The sequence below is a fragment of the Panthera uncia genome, assembly GCF_023721935.1.
Source record: "Panthera uncia isolate 11264 chromosome C1 unlocalized genomic scaffold, Puncia_PCG_1.0 HiC_scaffold_3, whole genome shotgun sequence".
In the NCBI taxonomy this organism is placed as follows: domain Eukaryota; kingdom Metazoa; phylum Chordata; class Mammalia; order Carnivora; family Felidae; genus Panthera; species Panthera uncia.
Genome location: NW_026057584.1, coordinates 108,513,806 through 108,528,849, shown reverse-complemented (window position 1 = coordinate 108,528,849; position 15,044 = coordinate 108,513,806). Strand labels below are relative to the sequence as shown.

The 15,044-nt window shown below is 57.3% G+C and overlaps 1 protein-coding gene across 1 annotated transcript in view; it reads right to left on the bottom strand.

The window, feature by feature from the left end:
* The window catches only part of MYO7B (myosin VIIB), a 63,817-nt gene that overhangs the window by 5,439 nt on the left and 43,334 nt on the right, over window positions 1-15,044 (bottom strand). Inside the window, exons 24-36 of the mRNA XM_049615789.1 lie at window positions 13,756-13,882; window positions 12,345-12,464; window positions 11,136-11,309; window positions 10,305-10,532; window positions 8,850-9,017; window positions 5,309-5,426; window positions 5,087-5,213; window positions 3,919-4,085; window positions 2,819-3,000; window positions 1,861-1,991; window positions 1,428-1,585; window positions 1,087-1,240; window positions 430-585 (exon numbers count right to left, since the gene is read on the bottom strand). Coding sequence (XP_049471746.1) covers window positions 430-585; window positions 1,087-1,240; window positions 1,428-1,585; window positions 1,861-1,991; window positions 2,819-3,000; window positions 3,919-4,085; window positions 5,087-5,213; window positions 5,309-5,426; window positions 8,850-9,017; window positions 10,305-10,532; window positions 11,136-11,309; window positions 12,345-12,464; window positions 13,756-13,882 — 2,010 coding nt within the window. The remainder of the gene's footprint in view (window positions 1-429; window positions 586-1,086; window positions 1,241-1,427; window positions 1,586-1,860; window positions 1,992-2,818; window positions 3,001-3,918; window positions 4,086-5,086; window positions 5,214-5,308; window positions 5,427-8,849; window positions 9,018-10,304; window positions 10,533-11,135; window positions 11,310-12,344; window positions 12,465-13,755; window positions 13,883-15,044) is intronic.

Genomic DNA, 15,044 nt, shown 5'->3' with positions numbered 1-15,044 from the left:
TGCCCAAACACAGGAGGGCTGGCCATATGGATTGGCAGGGACTGGCCTCGTAGCTGGGCTGGGCTGGGCAGGCAGGTGGGTGGCTTGGGGCATTGGGGTCATGCTCTGGCCTCCAGGCAGTTCCCTCTGTGCCCTGGGAAGGCAGCTATTAGGGTAGAGAGAGCTCATGGCCAAGACTGAGCTTGCCAGAAGCCCCCACTGACCACCCAGGCCTCTCAGGTTGCCCCTGAGCCTTGCTCTCCAGCCTTTGCCCAGGTTGCTGGAGGCCTGGTCCTGCGCTCTTAAATGGACACGAGCTACCGGAGAAGACACAGAGTCTGGCTCCACTGACAAGTGTCCATACTGGCCCATGAGCTCTGGAAGGGCTGGACAGGCCTCTCAGCATCGACAGGTGGACTCTCCCGAGGGAGCGAGCGCTGGTGGGCTCACCTCAGGATCCTCTGGATGCGGCGGCTGCAGTCAGGGGCCAGTGGCTTCCTCCTCCGAGTGTCTATGAACTTCTGAGCATGGGGCAGCAGTGCCTTGCCAGGAGGGAAGAGGCCGGTACACAGCCACAGCAGCTGCCAGCCACGCTCCTCGCTGTACCTGGAGGTGGCAGCGCCTGTCAGGCCAGGAAGGGCCCCCCAGAAGGCCCCAGCCCACCAGGTGTCTCAGGGAGATGGGACATGAGGCCCACCTGGGGCCGTGGGTGAGGAAGCCTGCCACCCGGCTGCCTCAGGCCTCAAAGGCTTTCACACACACAAAATGGGGAGGGGGTCTCCCTGCACCCATTTGTTTGGTGGAGGCAACGGAGGTGTAGGGAGCCCATGGTGTGTCCAGGTCACAAGGAAGAAAGGGTGGGGGCAGGTAGGGCCCATGGCAGGTCCATTTTCCTCCCAGCTTTGACCACCCCCAGGAAGTCAGCAGGAGAGAGGGGTGTCCCGGCCTTCCCACTGCTGCTGTCAGTGCCTGGGCAGGCTGGGTAGTGCCCATGAGCTACTGCCTCCCTCTCTGACCCATGGGCAGCCTCTGGGGGCTAGGGCAAAGACTGAGGGGGCCTGGGCATGGAGCCCGGGGCCCTCTGGCCCCAGCCCGTCCCCAGCAGACCTCTTGGTGTTGTGTGTCAGCTGCTTCAGGATCTGGCAGTAGACCTCATCCTGCAGGGCTGACTCCTGGAGGGCCAGTGAGAAGATCTGGTTGGTGAGATCCACGGGCGTCCAGGCCTGGCGAGAAGGGTAGTCCCCCATGTACCGGAGGATGGGTGTGGCTGTCAAGGAGGACGTGCCATCATGGCTGCCTGTTACCTCTGACCCTGGCCCTGGTCCCACTCTCGACAGGCCCCATGAGCAGCATGTTGCCTCTGCCCTGTGCTCAGTGGGGCCTGTGCCCTTCCCAGGGTGGCTGTGGGGTTGGTCCAGAGCTGGGGCAGGCTGGCTGGGGAAGGATATCGATGAAGATCTGACAGGCAGGGTCCCGAAGCTCAGTGTTGTCATACACGCGCTTGAGCAGAGGCTGCCGCAGTGGCTCAGACGAGTGGTCCCACAGGTGGCTCCGGGTCCGGGCCAGGGGGAGCATGGCCCTGCTGACTGTCTCCTTCTCTGGGTCCCTGTCAGGAATAGAGGCTGATGTGAGAGCCCTTCTCAAGCCCTGTCTGCCCAAGCTTCTCCCTCCTCTCCCCACCTGCGTACCGTGTGTGCACTACTGGGGGACAGACTCAGACTCATGCTCCCTGCCCTCCCAGGGTGGCTGTGGGAGGCTCACAGAGTCCCCTCTTTTCCCAGGGAGGCCAGGTGGACACTGCACTTGCTTCCACAGCCTCCCTGTAACCCCCAGGGAGCACAGAGGGGCTGAAGGGGCCTGGTGGAGGCCTAGAGTGAGCACCTAAAAAACTCGTAGGAGAATTCCTCCAGGGTGTGTGGCTTCTCCTTGGACTGCTCTTCAGGTAGTGGCTCTGGGGGCCTCCCCTCCTGGGCTGCCACCTTCCGCTTCTCTGGTGACATGGCCAGCAAGCTCTGTGGAGGCACAGGTCTGTGGGTTCCACTGCCCACGAGGCCCTTCCCACAGGCCTGGTTGCTCCAGTGCCATGGGAGGGGCTGACCACAGGGATGCACAGGCCTGGGCCTACCCCTCCTGTCACCTGCTGTGTGACCCATGACCAGTGACTCAACGTCTCCCGGCCTGTTCCTTTCCCTTGGGAGGGCTTCTCAGACCCACCCTGCTCCCCTTCCCCAGAGCACCTGTCAGGGGCGCCTCTCACCCTGGCCCTGCCTGCCTGGTTCCTTGAGCGCTTCAGGCCACAGCACAAATGGCAATTCCTCAGGGATGCCTTCCTGGACAGGTGAGCCCCTACCCTATTATTCGCTCCTAGGACAGCCAGTGCTGCTTCTTGGAGTTACTTTGCATACTTGCAGTCAGCTAACAGTTTGCTAAAAGGCTCCTTGAGGGCGGAGTCGCTCTTGTGTTCAGTGCTGCAGTGCACGGGGCACACAGCTGGCACTCAGTGTGCGAATGCTGGGGCTGGTTTTGGGGGCTGGGGTGGGTGGTACCTGGCGGTAGGGAGACCTGGGCCCCCTTGGGTGGGTCAGGTTTAAGCCAGGCTGGTGGGGGTTGGGGGAATGGGTTTGTTCCCAGGATGCACTGTCATGGGAGCATCTATGAAGTGCCAAGCACCATGCCAGCTTCATGGGCACTGCAGAGGGATGACAGGGCTTGCAGAGCAGACCTGAGGCCCAGGTGACCCTCCTGGCTCTCTGCAAGGTGGGGTAAGGGCTAGCAACCAGGTCACCTCCCCATGTGCCCACAGGGTCCCGGGCTGAGGACGGATGGGCGTGTGAGTTACCAGCAGCTGTGCCGAGGGCTTGGTGACCGTTGGGATGGTGTAGAGACAGGCCGTGGGCACCAGCCCCGTCTTGCCCGTCCTGTCGTTCTGGCCCAGGGTCCAGTTCTCAGAGGCCAACAGCCCCTGCTTCTTTGTCAGGATCAGCAGGTCCCCTTTCTTGAAGGGCAGGATGGTGGCATCCTCTGCAATCCCAGGTCACACACGGGGGCAGAAAAGCCACCACTTACCAAGGGCTATACAGAGGCCAGAGACCGGGTTGGCATTGTAGGGGTTGTCTCCTTTGGCAGAGCGATGGGCCCAAAGCCACTGTGAGGCTGAGCAGTTGGCCAGATTCCCAGGCCCGGGGAAGGCAGGGGCTAGGGAGCTCAGCTGCGGCCCTAGCCTCGGGGGACCGGTTCTGAGTGCCGTGACGCCCCCTGAGCCTGGGGACGCTCCCTGAGCCTCCTCTGGGAGGACATAATAATCCCTCCCTCTTGGACAGTTGTGGGGATAGAATGGGCAAAAGGGATAATGTTTCTGGGCACTTTTTCCTGCTGTAAGACCCGGATGCACAGCCCCTTCCTCTCCATCCGAGGGAGCCCCCGTACTCCCTCCCAACTCCCAGGAGTGCTCTGCTCTTGCTGGAGTGCTGGCTTGCAGGGAAGGTGGGCCAACAACTAGACTGCCAGGGCTCGGTCCCCCACCCCTGAGCTATGACCCTGGACAAGTTGCTTCCCTTGTCCGAGCCTCTGGTTCGGTCTGTAGGTGGGATAACAGCGTGGCTGTGGGGTGTTGAAAGGTCAGACTGGTGGCTGGGCCATTCTTTGCAGGGTGGAGGACGTGGACCCTTTCCTGAGCTTCCTACAGTGTCCAGTCCTCAACTAGCTTCCCCTCTGAGGGGTTTGAGACCACTTCCTTAAGCCCCTCATTTTGTACAAGGGAGGGCTTTGCCCAAAGCTGTCCCCGACTGTGCTTTGTAGCCCTCTGTCTCTCTCTCTCTGCTCGGGTCCCTCCCGGAGCCCTGCTGTATGGCCGCTGAGACATGGGGATGAGCCAGCCACCTTCCCTCTGACCACAGCATTGGCCCCCTCACCACACCCTGCTCCCGCCTGGCTGGGCACCTGTGGCCTTCCTGTCCTGCAGAGCCATGGCGAACACGGACCTCTCCTTCAAGCCCTCCAGGAACAGGGCCACCAGCTCAGCGATGGCCACACTGCTGGGGGACATGAATTCGTACTCCTCTTGGTGCAGTGTGGACAGTAACAGCCTCTGCCCACCCTGGGCCTCCCTGAGGGGACAAAGGGTACGACATGACTGCTGGCCTCTTCCACCCTTCCCATTCCAGCCCCCAGCTGCCTCAGAGGGGGTGACCCTGCCTCGTTACAGACGACTTGGCCAGAACCAAGGTCTGAGCCGAGGGACCACTGTGTGCAGTGGGCAAACGACACCCAGAGCTCAGGGTCCTTTAGGCTTCAAAGGCAGCGAGCCTCTGGGCTCGGCTCTGAGTGGGCAGTGAGGTGGTTGGTGCATAGGGCCACCACAGGGACATGGCAAAGAACATTGGAGTTGAAATGGGGCACCAGTCTTGGTGAGCTTGGGCCAGCTACTCAGCCTCCTGTGTCTTACTTTATTCATCTGCAGAGTGGGTGATGTCGTGGGGATGGGCACCCAGCATAGTCAGCCTGAGTAAGTGGTGGCCACTGTGCGCCCCACACACGGGTAACAATAATGATGGTCACGGCACACTGGGGTATGCTTTAACCAAGGGGCCCTGGCAGGGCACAGGCAGGCCTTCCCAAAGGGCTGGGGGTATTCTCAGAAGATGAGAGCCATGCAGAGCCGTGGGGGTGGGGGGGGTCTGAGGCCCAGCCTGGCCTGCACGGCCACCCTGCCACACACCCAGCCCCTGGCCTTCACTTCCTCTCTCGGATGGGCCGCACCTTCCGTGTGACCGGTTCTCGCCCATGAGAAGGGACAGCCTGTAAGTGAATGCACACCCAAAAGGCTACAAGCTTCTGTGCCCCCTTCCAGGTGGATCTGGGTTTCAAGAGAAGCCTGAGAGAACAATGCCTCACTCTCAGACGCAGTACTTAGCGGGCAGTACTGGCCCAGCAGCAGGACAGGGTGGGGTCCCGAGTCCAGTGGCCACCACGCTGCACATGTCCATCGTCACCCCTGCGCTCTAGCCGGGCACCCAGGGACATGTGCCTCCCTCTTTCCTGGAGCCCCCAAGGACCAACTAAGGTTGTGAGGAAAGAGATTTGGGGCATCTTCCCTTGGGACACCCACCTGTTGGTGATCAGACTCATGACCTCTGGGAAAGAGAGTTCTAGGAGCATCTTCTCCTTCTTGTCCATGAAGTACATCCCCTTCCAGTTGACAGCCAAGATCAGCTGAGTCTTGGGCAGTTGGGGGCCTGGCCGGGGAGGACAGGGTCGTGAAGCTTAGGCTTGCCCCAGGGGGTGGGGGGGCTCTGCCTGCACCCCCTACCCCTCCATCAGGCCCCCTTACCAGACAGTGTGGTGAGCTCAAAGAGCCTGGAGAAGAGCAGCGGCCACTGCAGGCGGGCGGCCTCCACCACCTGCTCCTGCACGGCCAGCGGCTTTGCCTGCTTCTGGGTGTACTGCGCCTGCAGGGGCAGACACAATGGGTCACCTCCGTCACTTATCTCTTACTCACGCAACCCCGGCTTCCCCTTATTGAACCAGGGGCCCGGTGTCATGGTGCTCATTTGCTGGATTGTTCTGTGAAGCCTCTACCTAAGAAAGGCCAGTGCCGGTGAAGGCTGCTGGGGAGGCGGGCACAGCCCTACTTCACCCGCCCTGGCAGAGGAACTTTCAAGGGTGTTTTTATTTATTTATTTAAAAAAAATTTTTTTTTAATGTTTATTTATTTTTGAGACAGAGACAGAACATGAATGGGGGAGGGGCAGAGAGAGAGGGAGACACAGAATCGGAAGCAGGTTCCAGGCTCTGAGCCATCAGCCCAGAGCCCGACGCGGGGCTCAAACCCACGGACCGCGAGATCGTGACCCGAGCCGAAGTCGGATGCTCAACCAACCGAGCCACCCAGGCGCCCCTCAAGGGTGTTTTTAAAAAAAAATTTTTTTTAATGTTTATTATTGAGAGACAGAGAAACACAGAGCGTGATCAGGGCACGGGTAGAAAGAGGGGGAGACACAGAATCTGAAGTAGGTTCCAGGCTCTGAGCTGTCAGCATAGAGCCCGACACGGGGCTTGAACTCACAAACTGCGAGATCATGACCTGAGCCAAGGTCGGTTGCTTATCCCACTGAGCCACCCAGGTGCCCCATTTCACAGGTGGTTTTGAGAAGGGAGAAAGGCTTGCCCCTCTTGGGCATCAGGGCGCCAGAGGGCCATAGGTCAGGCATGGAAGGCTGAGGTGGGCCTGCTCCCGCCAACATGTGCCTGATGGGCCTGTGTCTCACTTTGTGCAGGAGGCCTGTCTTGGCGTGTGTCTCCGTGCCCTTGGGACCTCTCCCTGTCTGTCTTCTCTAGAGCTCTGCTGCCTATCTGGGAGCCACCTCTCAGAGATCATGTCAACCTGCCCCCAGTCCACGTTCCTTCCTCCCTCTTTCTCGACTTCTTCACCCTTTCCCTCTCCTCTTCCTGTCTCCACTGCTCTGTGTCGGTAGCTGGCTACAGTGTCCAGCTGAACTTTCTTTTTACTATTGGTCGAATAAAATGTTATTTCTCTTGTTGCTAGTTTAAAAAAGTGGTTGGGTACCATTCATACCCCGGATTGTGGAATGTAAATCCAAGCCTCATATCTGAAGGGTGATCTGGCAAAATGCCACAGTATCAAGCACCTTAGAATGTTCATACCCTCTGAGATCTCCTGCCGAGAACTTACCCTGGCGAATAACCATCAAGTATATAAAAGTTTATATACCATCAAGTATATAAAACTATAAAGTGGTTCATTATTAAAAATGAAAAGTGGTTGGAGGGGGGAAGCCTGGGTGACTCAGTAGATTAAGCATCCAACTCTTGATTTCCACTCAGGTCATGATCTCATAGTTCATGGGATTGAGCCCTGTGTCAGACCATGCTGACAGCACAGAGTCTGCTTCAGATTCTCTCTCTCTCTCTCTCTCTCTCTCTCTCTTTCTCTCCCTCTCCCCTCCCCCACTCGCATGTGCATGTGTTCTCTCTCTCTCAAAATAAATAAACTTAAAAAAAGTGACTTCTGTAAAAAAAATAATAATGAAAAATGGGGAATGACCTTAACATTCATCAACAGGAATCAGTAAATTATAATGCATTATTTTAGTACTATGCAGCCATTAAAAATGAACATGAAGGAAAAGAGAAAAAAAGGGAAAAGAGTATGAAGATTAGTATTTTGAGACATGGAAATATGGCCCCTTGCTATGTGGCTAAGTGAAGAAGCAGTTGCCATATAAGCCTATGTTTATTCTTTTAAAGGTGTATTACTTCTCTCTAATCATATTCATTTCTCAGTGGTGTACCCATGAATATAGTCTGGAAGAATCTATCCCACAACGCTAAGAGTGATGATCTCATTGATAAATTATTGGTGATTTCACTTTTCTGTTCGTACATGTCTGTATTTTTAAATGCCTTTGGTAACGTACATGTTTTAAGTGGTATAACGAAAAAAGTCAGTATGTTCACTTTGGAAAAAAGTGGTTGGGTAACATTTCCTAATTCTTTATCTTCACCCCAACTCTCCCTTCCTAAACTACAAAGCCACTTCTTACTCATGTTCATTTGGGTTCATGTAAGCCTCTGGTCCTTCCCTCATATGAGCACTAAAAGCCCATGACCTCTCTCCTGCAAACACATTCACTCAAGCTGGGAAACACCAAAAACCACCAAGTGGGCTTTGCTTCCCCAAATTCCTATCACCAAGAACTGTTTCCAACAGATGCTAAACCTTTAGGTTCTGTGGTCAAATATGTCTGGGAAATGTCGGGTAAAACTATCAGGTTTCTCTAAGGCAGGACTTGTCAGAGCCTTTCATAAATAGCTATGCACCGTGAATCCCGAAAGAGCAAGACAGGGCAAGCTGCACTTCCCAAACCACAGGTGCACAGGACACTTGTCCATGGGCCCACTTGGGGGACCCGCCCCCCTTTCCTGCCAAGATTATGTGGCTTCGCCATGCTCACCACCCTTCTCTGAACTTGAAGGGCCCCTGCTGCCTGAACCCCTCACCTGGGGCTCATGTCCCTGCCGCTGGGCTGTCAGCCCCTAAGAAGCAGGCATTGTGCTGCCTTCTTCCCTGTTCTCTGTCCTGCCCTTTCTTGGTCTATAGTGCCACAGGGATAATTGAGGTGGACGCAGAAATTAACCAAAGAGCAGTGCCCCCCCCCCCGCCCCCCGCCATCCATGCATAGGTCTCCTGCAGCAGCAGCGACAGCGAGTGGTGTCCTCAGGCCACGCTGCCCAGCCCAGCACCCTGGAAGGAAGGAGGCTTTGATGGGGGGCAGTTTTGGGGAGGGCTGTCCCTGTTGGTGCTGGAGAGAGGGGACAGCAGGAGGACTGTGAATCAGATGGTGTGTCTTTGCTGTCCCCTCGTGGGGTGATGTTCAGGGAGCCGCGGAAACCCGCACCGGTGTGGGTGATCCTGTGTGTTGTGGGGGAGTTGGAGGCGTGAGCCCCCAGGAGGAGCCCCGTCCACATGGAGCAGGCTGAAGGGCGGGGGTAGAAGACGCAGCCCTCCCCGCCGTGCAGGGCCTGCACCCAGGGCGCGGGCGCAGCGTGCGCTTGGCAGCTGCGGACGCCCACCTGTGCCAGAGGTGGAGGCTGCAGTGGACAGGAGCGTGGGCGGGAGCTTCCCCGACGCCCCTGAGACGCCATCTGGAAGGGGGCAGGGCCAGTGGGGTGGGTCTGTGATCGGGAGCCGGACTCCAGAGGATGACTCCGCCCTCGAGAGACGCAGCCAGCTCACTGGGAGTCAAGGGCTCCAGCTGTCCTGCGGGGGCCTCCAACCCTTTACATGCCGCACCCCCCTTGGCTCCGAAGGAGGCCGCACGCACGTGTGCCCAGGCTCTGCCGAGGCTGACCTTGGCGTGGGCGGCGGTGACCAGGCTGGCCCACTTCTCTGGTGGCTTGGTCTTGTACAGCCTGGAGGGGACGCAGCTGGGCAGCAGCTCCTGGACGGCCTCGCTCCGCAGAGAGGCGCCGAGCCGCACGTAGCAGTGCCGGGCCAGCAGCTGCAGAAGCTCTTCCTCCTGCACGGGCCGGGAGCAAACGAGGCTGCAAGTGGGGAGGCATGGCCTCCTGCAGGATGCCCCCGCGTGCCCCAGCTCTCGCTGCAAACATCCGGGTGAAAACCAGGAATGTGAGCGCCCCGTCCTGTTACCTGTGTTGGGCGGGACCTATCCCTTCCCCAACACACTGGAACCACGGTGTGCCAACTGGGCTCCAGTAGGCTGCTGTCCTGCTGGCAGCTGTAACTTCCCAGCAGCCTTGGCCTGAGCCCTGCAGGCCCTCTGCCTGAGAACAAGGGGTGACCCTCCCTCCCCTATGCCACTCTCCCAACCCTCAGGTAGACAGTGAGTGTGGGGGGAGGGAGGCCTGAGGCTTGGGGAGGGGGGGACCCTAACATGGGGAGCCCTAACCTTGCTGTCTGAGTAGGGTAAATGTGGGCAAGGCCTCTACCCTGTCTTAGCTAGTGCTCACTTGTCACCAGTGGCCAGTGGCCACCTCCCTGGGGTGTCTGCAAGGATTCATTTTGGCAGGAGTCCGTATAAGGCACCAGCATGGCCCAGCACCAGGCAGGGTCCCCTGTCCCCAGGGCTCTACGGGAACTGGACAGCCCTGTTCTCTCCGGGAGACCAAACCTTGCAGAGCCACCCAACTGCCAGGATCTCTGGGGCCTTTCTGTCCTGTCCCTGCCTCTTCTTGCCCACTGCTCCATTGCAGGCAGGCCTCCAGGGTTGCTGCAGGCCTCAGAGCAGGGTCCTCCTGACTCAGGCACAGGAAGGTCGCACGACTCCCCTCCCTGGGTTCCTGCAACCATACAAAGAGCCCTCGCTCCTCTCTGCACTTTCCAGAGGGCCTGAGCCTCAGAGGTGACATAATATTCCAAGGTCCCACTGTCAGGATGAGGCAGAGGTGGGCCTCGATCTTGAGCACTAGGGCAGTAAGGCTGCCTTCCTGCTGCCCCACAAATAGCCACCGTGGTGAAGCCAGGCGGGCCTGAGGCCAATGGGAGGCCTCCCCTGCCTGCTGCTGGGGCAAAGGAGCTCAGAGGCCTGAGCAAACCTGTGGTCCAAGGGAGGAGGAAATGGGGGCCGGGCTGGGAGGGGACAGCTGCACACCCCACAGAGGGGCCCGGGGACTTGCACTCCAAGAGCCTGTTCCTGGCGTCTGCCTCCTGCTTCTCCATATCCCCACATACTCTTCCACGGGTCCTCCCTGCAGGCCACAGCCCAGGCCTGCCCTGGAATATGGTGCTTCTCTAGGCTGTCTGATGGTTCTATCACGGGGCCCTGGTAGCTATGGTGTCCCCTCACCTTCTCGAAGCTGTACTCGCCAGACCAGACCCCGTGCAGGATTTGGTGGTAAATGAGCTGGGTACTGACGGAGTCCTCCTGGGAGTTGTGCCAGGGGGTGAAGAACTCCTTCCGGAAGTAGATGCGCCAGGGTGACTGGCGCTCGTTCTCGCCCCTCTCCCGGGCCAGCTGCTCACACTGGGCCACCGCATCCATCACGTGGTCGCGCCCGCTGCCCAGGGACCAGAACTGAGGCCAGAATTAGGGGTAGTGGGGGTTAGCAACTGCTGTGTGCCAGGCCTCGTGGGGACACCCTCAGGACACATGGGTGGAAGGGTGTGCTCAGTTGGTCCTCTGAGAGCCTGAGGGGTTTTTCCACATGGGGGCATGGCCTGCCTGTCACTCTGAAACACGCCTCCTTACCGGCCCCCTCCCAAAGCAGGCAGGGATTGATGCCCAAGGCTGGCGTGCTAGGGCTGGTTGGTTGGATTGGTTGGTCGGCCTGAGTGTGTCTGAGTCAGAGGCTGCGGGCATGGGTGTGAGAGACTCTGGCCGGGAGATGATACGAGGTTCAGGTAGGACTGTGTTGGTGTGACCCTCCGATTCTCGGGCACAGGAGTCTGGCTCTCTGGTACAAGGGGGGCTGGACTAGGATGTGTGAGTGCCTGGTCTACGTGTGGGCTGCTCAGGTGTGGCAGGGGATCTATAAAATGTGTGTGTGTGTGTGTGTGTGTGTGTGTGTGTGTTTGGCATCTGGTAGGGGCAGGAGTGGCCAGGGTGACATGGTGTGAGGGCTTGAGCTGGCCTGGGTGTATGAGGGAGGTGGGGGATGGTCGGGACAGCTGGCAGTACCTTGTTGTACACGGCAACCTGGAGAGAAAAGCCCACGTGGTCACTGAGGCCCTGCCTGTGGGCAATGTGCAGGCAGACTTCCCGAGACGTCGAGGCAGAGTCGACCATGACAATCAGGCTCTCCCCAGTCACCAAGATGACGTGGATTGGGATGTGCTTCTTGGACTTGACCGCCTGGGGACAGATGAAGACTCAGGCCCTCGGTCCTGGAGGCCAACTCACCATCCCTCCTGTCCTCAAGCCCCTGTTGGCCCATCCCTGTGGGCTCCTGAGCACCAGGCCTGCTGCAGCCCCAGCCGGCTTGGCACAGAGTTAAAGTTCTGGCCAGCAGATGCTGGCTGCCGAACTGATGGACCCAGCTGGGGCAAGGGCAATGTTGTCCGGTGTGTCCACTAGTTTGTGTGCTTCTCCAAGTCTGCCTCAGTGGTCTATGGAGTGCAGCCTGCAGGCAGAAGGTCCCATTTTAACATGAGAACCCTGAGCTTTGGTGAGGCTAAGTGGCTCAGAATCACTGAAGGTCAGAAAAGCTCTTGGAAATCTCAAAGTCCTGAACTCTGAGACATTTTGGGTCCGTGGAAGCCACTGTTCCTCTCTGTGCACAACAGGGTATGACCACATCCACACAGCTGCTCCAAGTTCATGTGCAACTCCAGGGCCCAGGCACCGAGCAGGTAGATGAGGGAGAAGAGGCGGGCCCTGGACTTGGGTCGCAGGGTGGGGCAGGAGGTGACCCCTGGTATAGGGTACCACAGGGCCCAGGGAGTGAGTGCCTTCCAGGACCCATGGGCCCCCTGAACCCTGCCTGTGTCTCCATGACTCTTCCCGAGGACACTGCAAAAACTCACAGATGACACAAATAGCAATGCCACCAAGGATGCCCACCTTGGAATGATCACTGTCTTAATAAAATGCAAATGCCCTTGGGAGGGGCAATATTTTGCCCAATTAGCAGTCATTCACACCATAAGGCTAAAAGTTACTTTTTCCTTGAGCTAGTAGGTCCCTAAAGATGTGGGGAGGGCACTTTTGAAGCCTGGGCCATGCCTGGGGAGGCCGAGCCCAGGCGTGATGCATAGGGACCACAGGCACAGAAGGTACCATGAGAGATGGAGAGGCCCAGAGGACACATTTCCTGCTGGCAGGTGCTGGAGGAACCACGGGGGCTGGCACCACCCCCACAGATGGTCTCCCGCCCCTGCTGCCCCCTACCTGTAGCTCCAGCCAGGCGGGGGGCTCTGTGCGCACCCCGTTGGCATAGGTGCGTCTCAGGCGCTCTGCACAGAAGGGCCCGTAGCCAGCCGGCCCTTTACCAATGAAGTTCAGCAGATACTGGTGGGCGAGGAAGGGAAGGAGAGGAAGACACTTAGGACAGAGGCCAGTTCCACCTCCTACCCACACAGGTTCCAAAAATCATAACCCCAAATGGAGCTAAGTGAGGTGACGAACGTGTTCACTGCCCTTATTGTGGTAACAATTTTGCAACATATTCCTACATAAAATCACTACATTGTATGCCTTAAATTTAAACAAGGTTATATGTCAATTATACCTCAATAAATCAGGAAAAAAATAAAATAATAATATTTAGTGTTGGCAAAGGCCTGTTTGGGTACTCTCACAGACCATGAGAGGGAATGTAAACTGGTACATTTCTGAGGACCGGTTTGTCAATGTTTTAAATACTGCATGGTATAAAAATGCACATCCTTTTTGACCCAGTAATTCAAACCGATCTTTATATTTATGTTTTAATTGGTGCGTATGGTGATGAGAAATTGGAAGATGAGCCCTAAATGTCCATCAGCATGTTAAATACTCTCTGGGATGGCTCTAGATACATGGCATTAAAGTTGGCATCTGGGAAAAGTTCACACCCTGAGAAGACTCTTACGGAGATAAGTGAAAAATGCAGGAGGGTCGTTACTTAAAACACGTTTGATAAAACGCGTTGGAAATCGTTTTGTCTCACAAAAAGACTGGAGGAGTCTGCTGGTGTCAGGAGCGGCCCAGTGCACACGCCTCCTGCTGTCCCCAACGGGATGCCTGTGTGATCCTGTGTGATCACAAGTACGACGCTGTATGTTACAGTGGCCAGAATCGACGGAAGTTACCTCTGGATGCGGAGAGGACTTTTCTTTTTAGACTTTCTGCATTTCCTGCATATTACTTTTATAATCAGAACCAAAAAGGATATTAAATAGCGAGGTCTGGGACTTCTGACACCTGGGAGCACCTGTCAACCCCCAGCTCCACGTTTAGTTCTAAGGACTAGAGGGAGAACACTGCAGCCGGTCCCCAGCTGGCGCCCAGTCCCGGAACACCTTCGTCTTTTCAATGCACATTTCTTCTACCACCTCACTGTCTCCTCAGAAGAGCCGTCCCGGTTCCTGAGCCCAGTGGAGTGGCCTGTAGACCCTGAAGGAGGGCTGGAAGGAACCAGGTCGAGGGTCCTCTTTTACAGATGGGGAAACTGAGGCCTAGAAGGCACTGCTGCCCACGCTGGCCGGCAGGAGCAAGAGAATCGGCCAGGGGCTGGGATTTCTGGATGTGCTTCAGAGCCCAGAGCCAACCTATGCTCCCGCTACAACCTGCCCCCCTCCAACCCCTGCATCCTCCCCACCTTCATGAACCTCTCGGAGGGTGGGAAGCAGCCGAGGCAAAGGCTGAGCAGGATCCAGCCCCGGGCCAGGCTGCTCATTTTGAAGTTCTCCGACAGCTGCTTGCAGATCTGGCAGTAAATCTCATCCCTGAAAGACACACACCACTGGCTCTGGGTGGGGAGAGGAGACACAGCTGCCTGGGCACAAGTCCTTCTGTGCCCCCGGGTGGGGTCTTGTCCCCACGGTGACCTGCAGTCCCCTCACCTCCAACTGCATTTGCTGGGCTCCCCTGCCACACCCCTGGCCCACCCTGGGCCCTGCCATCTCCTGGGACTGTGCTACCTCCAATGTCTTTCCAAGGCTCTAGGCACTCCCACTGGCCCACTCCCACTGGACCTCACTTCCTACCTCATACTTCGGGCCTTTGCCCCCTCCCTCACCCAGTCTTGCTCGGAAGACTGTGGTCCTCCAGCTGGGGGTGGGGTGTAGGTGCAGGGAGTGCCCAGGGCTCTCTGGTCACAGCCCTGCCCTCAGGGGCCCAGCCTAACCAGATCTGTTCTTTCCTCAACCTCAAAGTCATCTCCAACCTTCTCCCTCACCTTGAGGCCCCCTCCTCCCCGACTCCCAATGCAGCCAACCTCCCACTACAGAGAGGAGAATCCCTCAATTCCTCCCCTGCTGACCAGTTCTCATTACTACAGGCTCATGAGCCTCTCCTCTCTGCCTTCTCTGGGGAAGGGGTGCTCTTGGGTCCTTCCTGCTGACTCAAGCCTCTATCATCTTTAAAAAAAAAAATGTTTATTTATTTTTGAGAGAGAGAGAGAGAGAGAGAGAGAGAGAGAGAGAGAAATCTCACAGGTGTGCATGCAGGGGAGGGGCACAGAGGGAGGGAGACAGAGGATCTGAAGCAGGCTCCACACTGTCAGAGCAGAGCCCCGTGAGGGGCTTGAACTCACAAACCACAAGCTCAGGACCTGAGATGAAGTCTGATGTTTAACAGACAAGTCACCCAGGCGCCCAGTTCTTCTCTTTCTTAAAACTTTTCCCTACTTCTCTTAGAACTGAATTCAAACTCCATGCTTCAGCTGTTACAAACCGCTTGGAGTTCCAGCCCCTCAGGCTGTTTCAGGACTCTGTAATCCTGGCCACCATCTCCCTGGCCACTGTCTCCTTGTCTCTCCCCGCCCCGTGCCCCCCCCCCATCTCCGCCTCCTCCTTTCCACTCCACCTGGCCCTGGAGGGCATTATGACCAGTCACTGGACCCCTATCTTAGCACAAGCAGTTATTGTGGGTCTCTGGCTTCTCCCA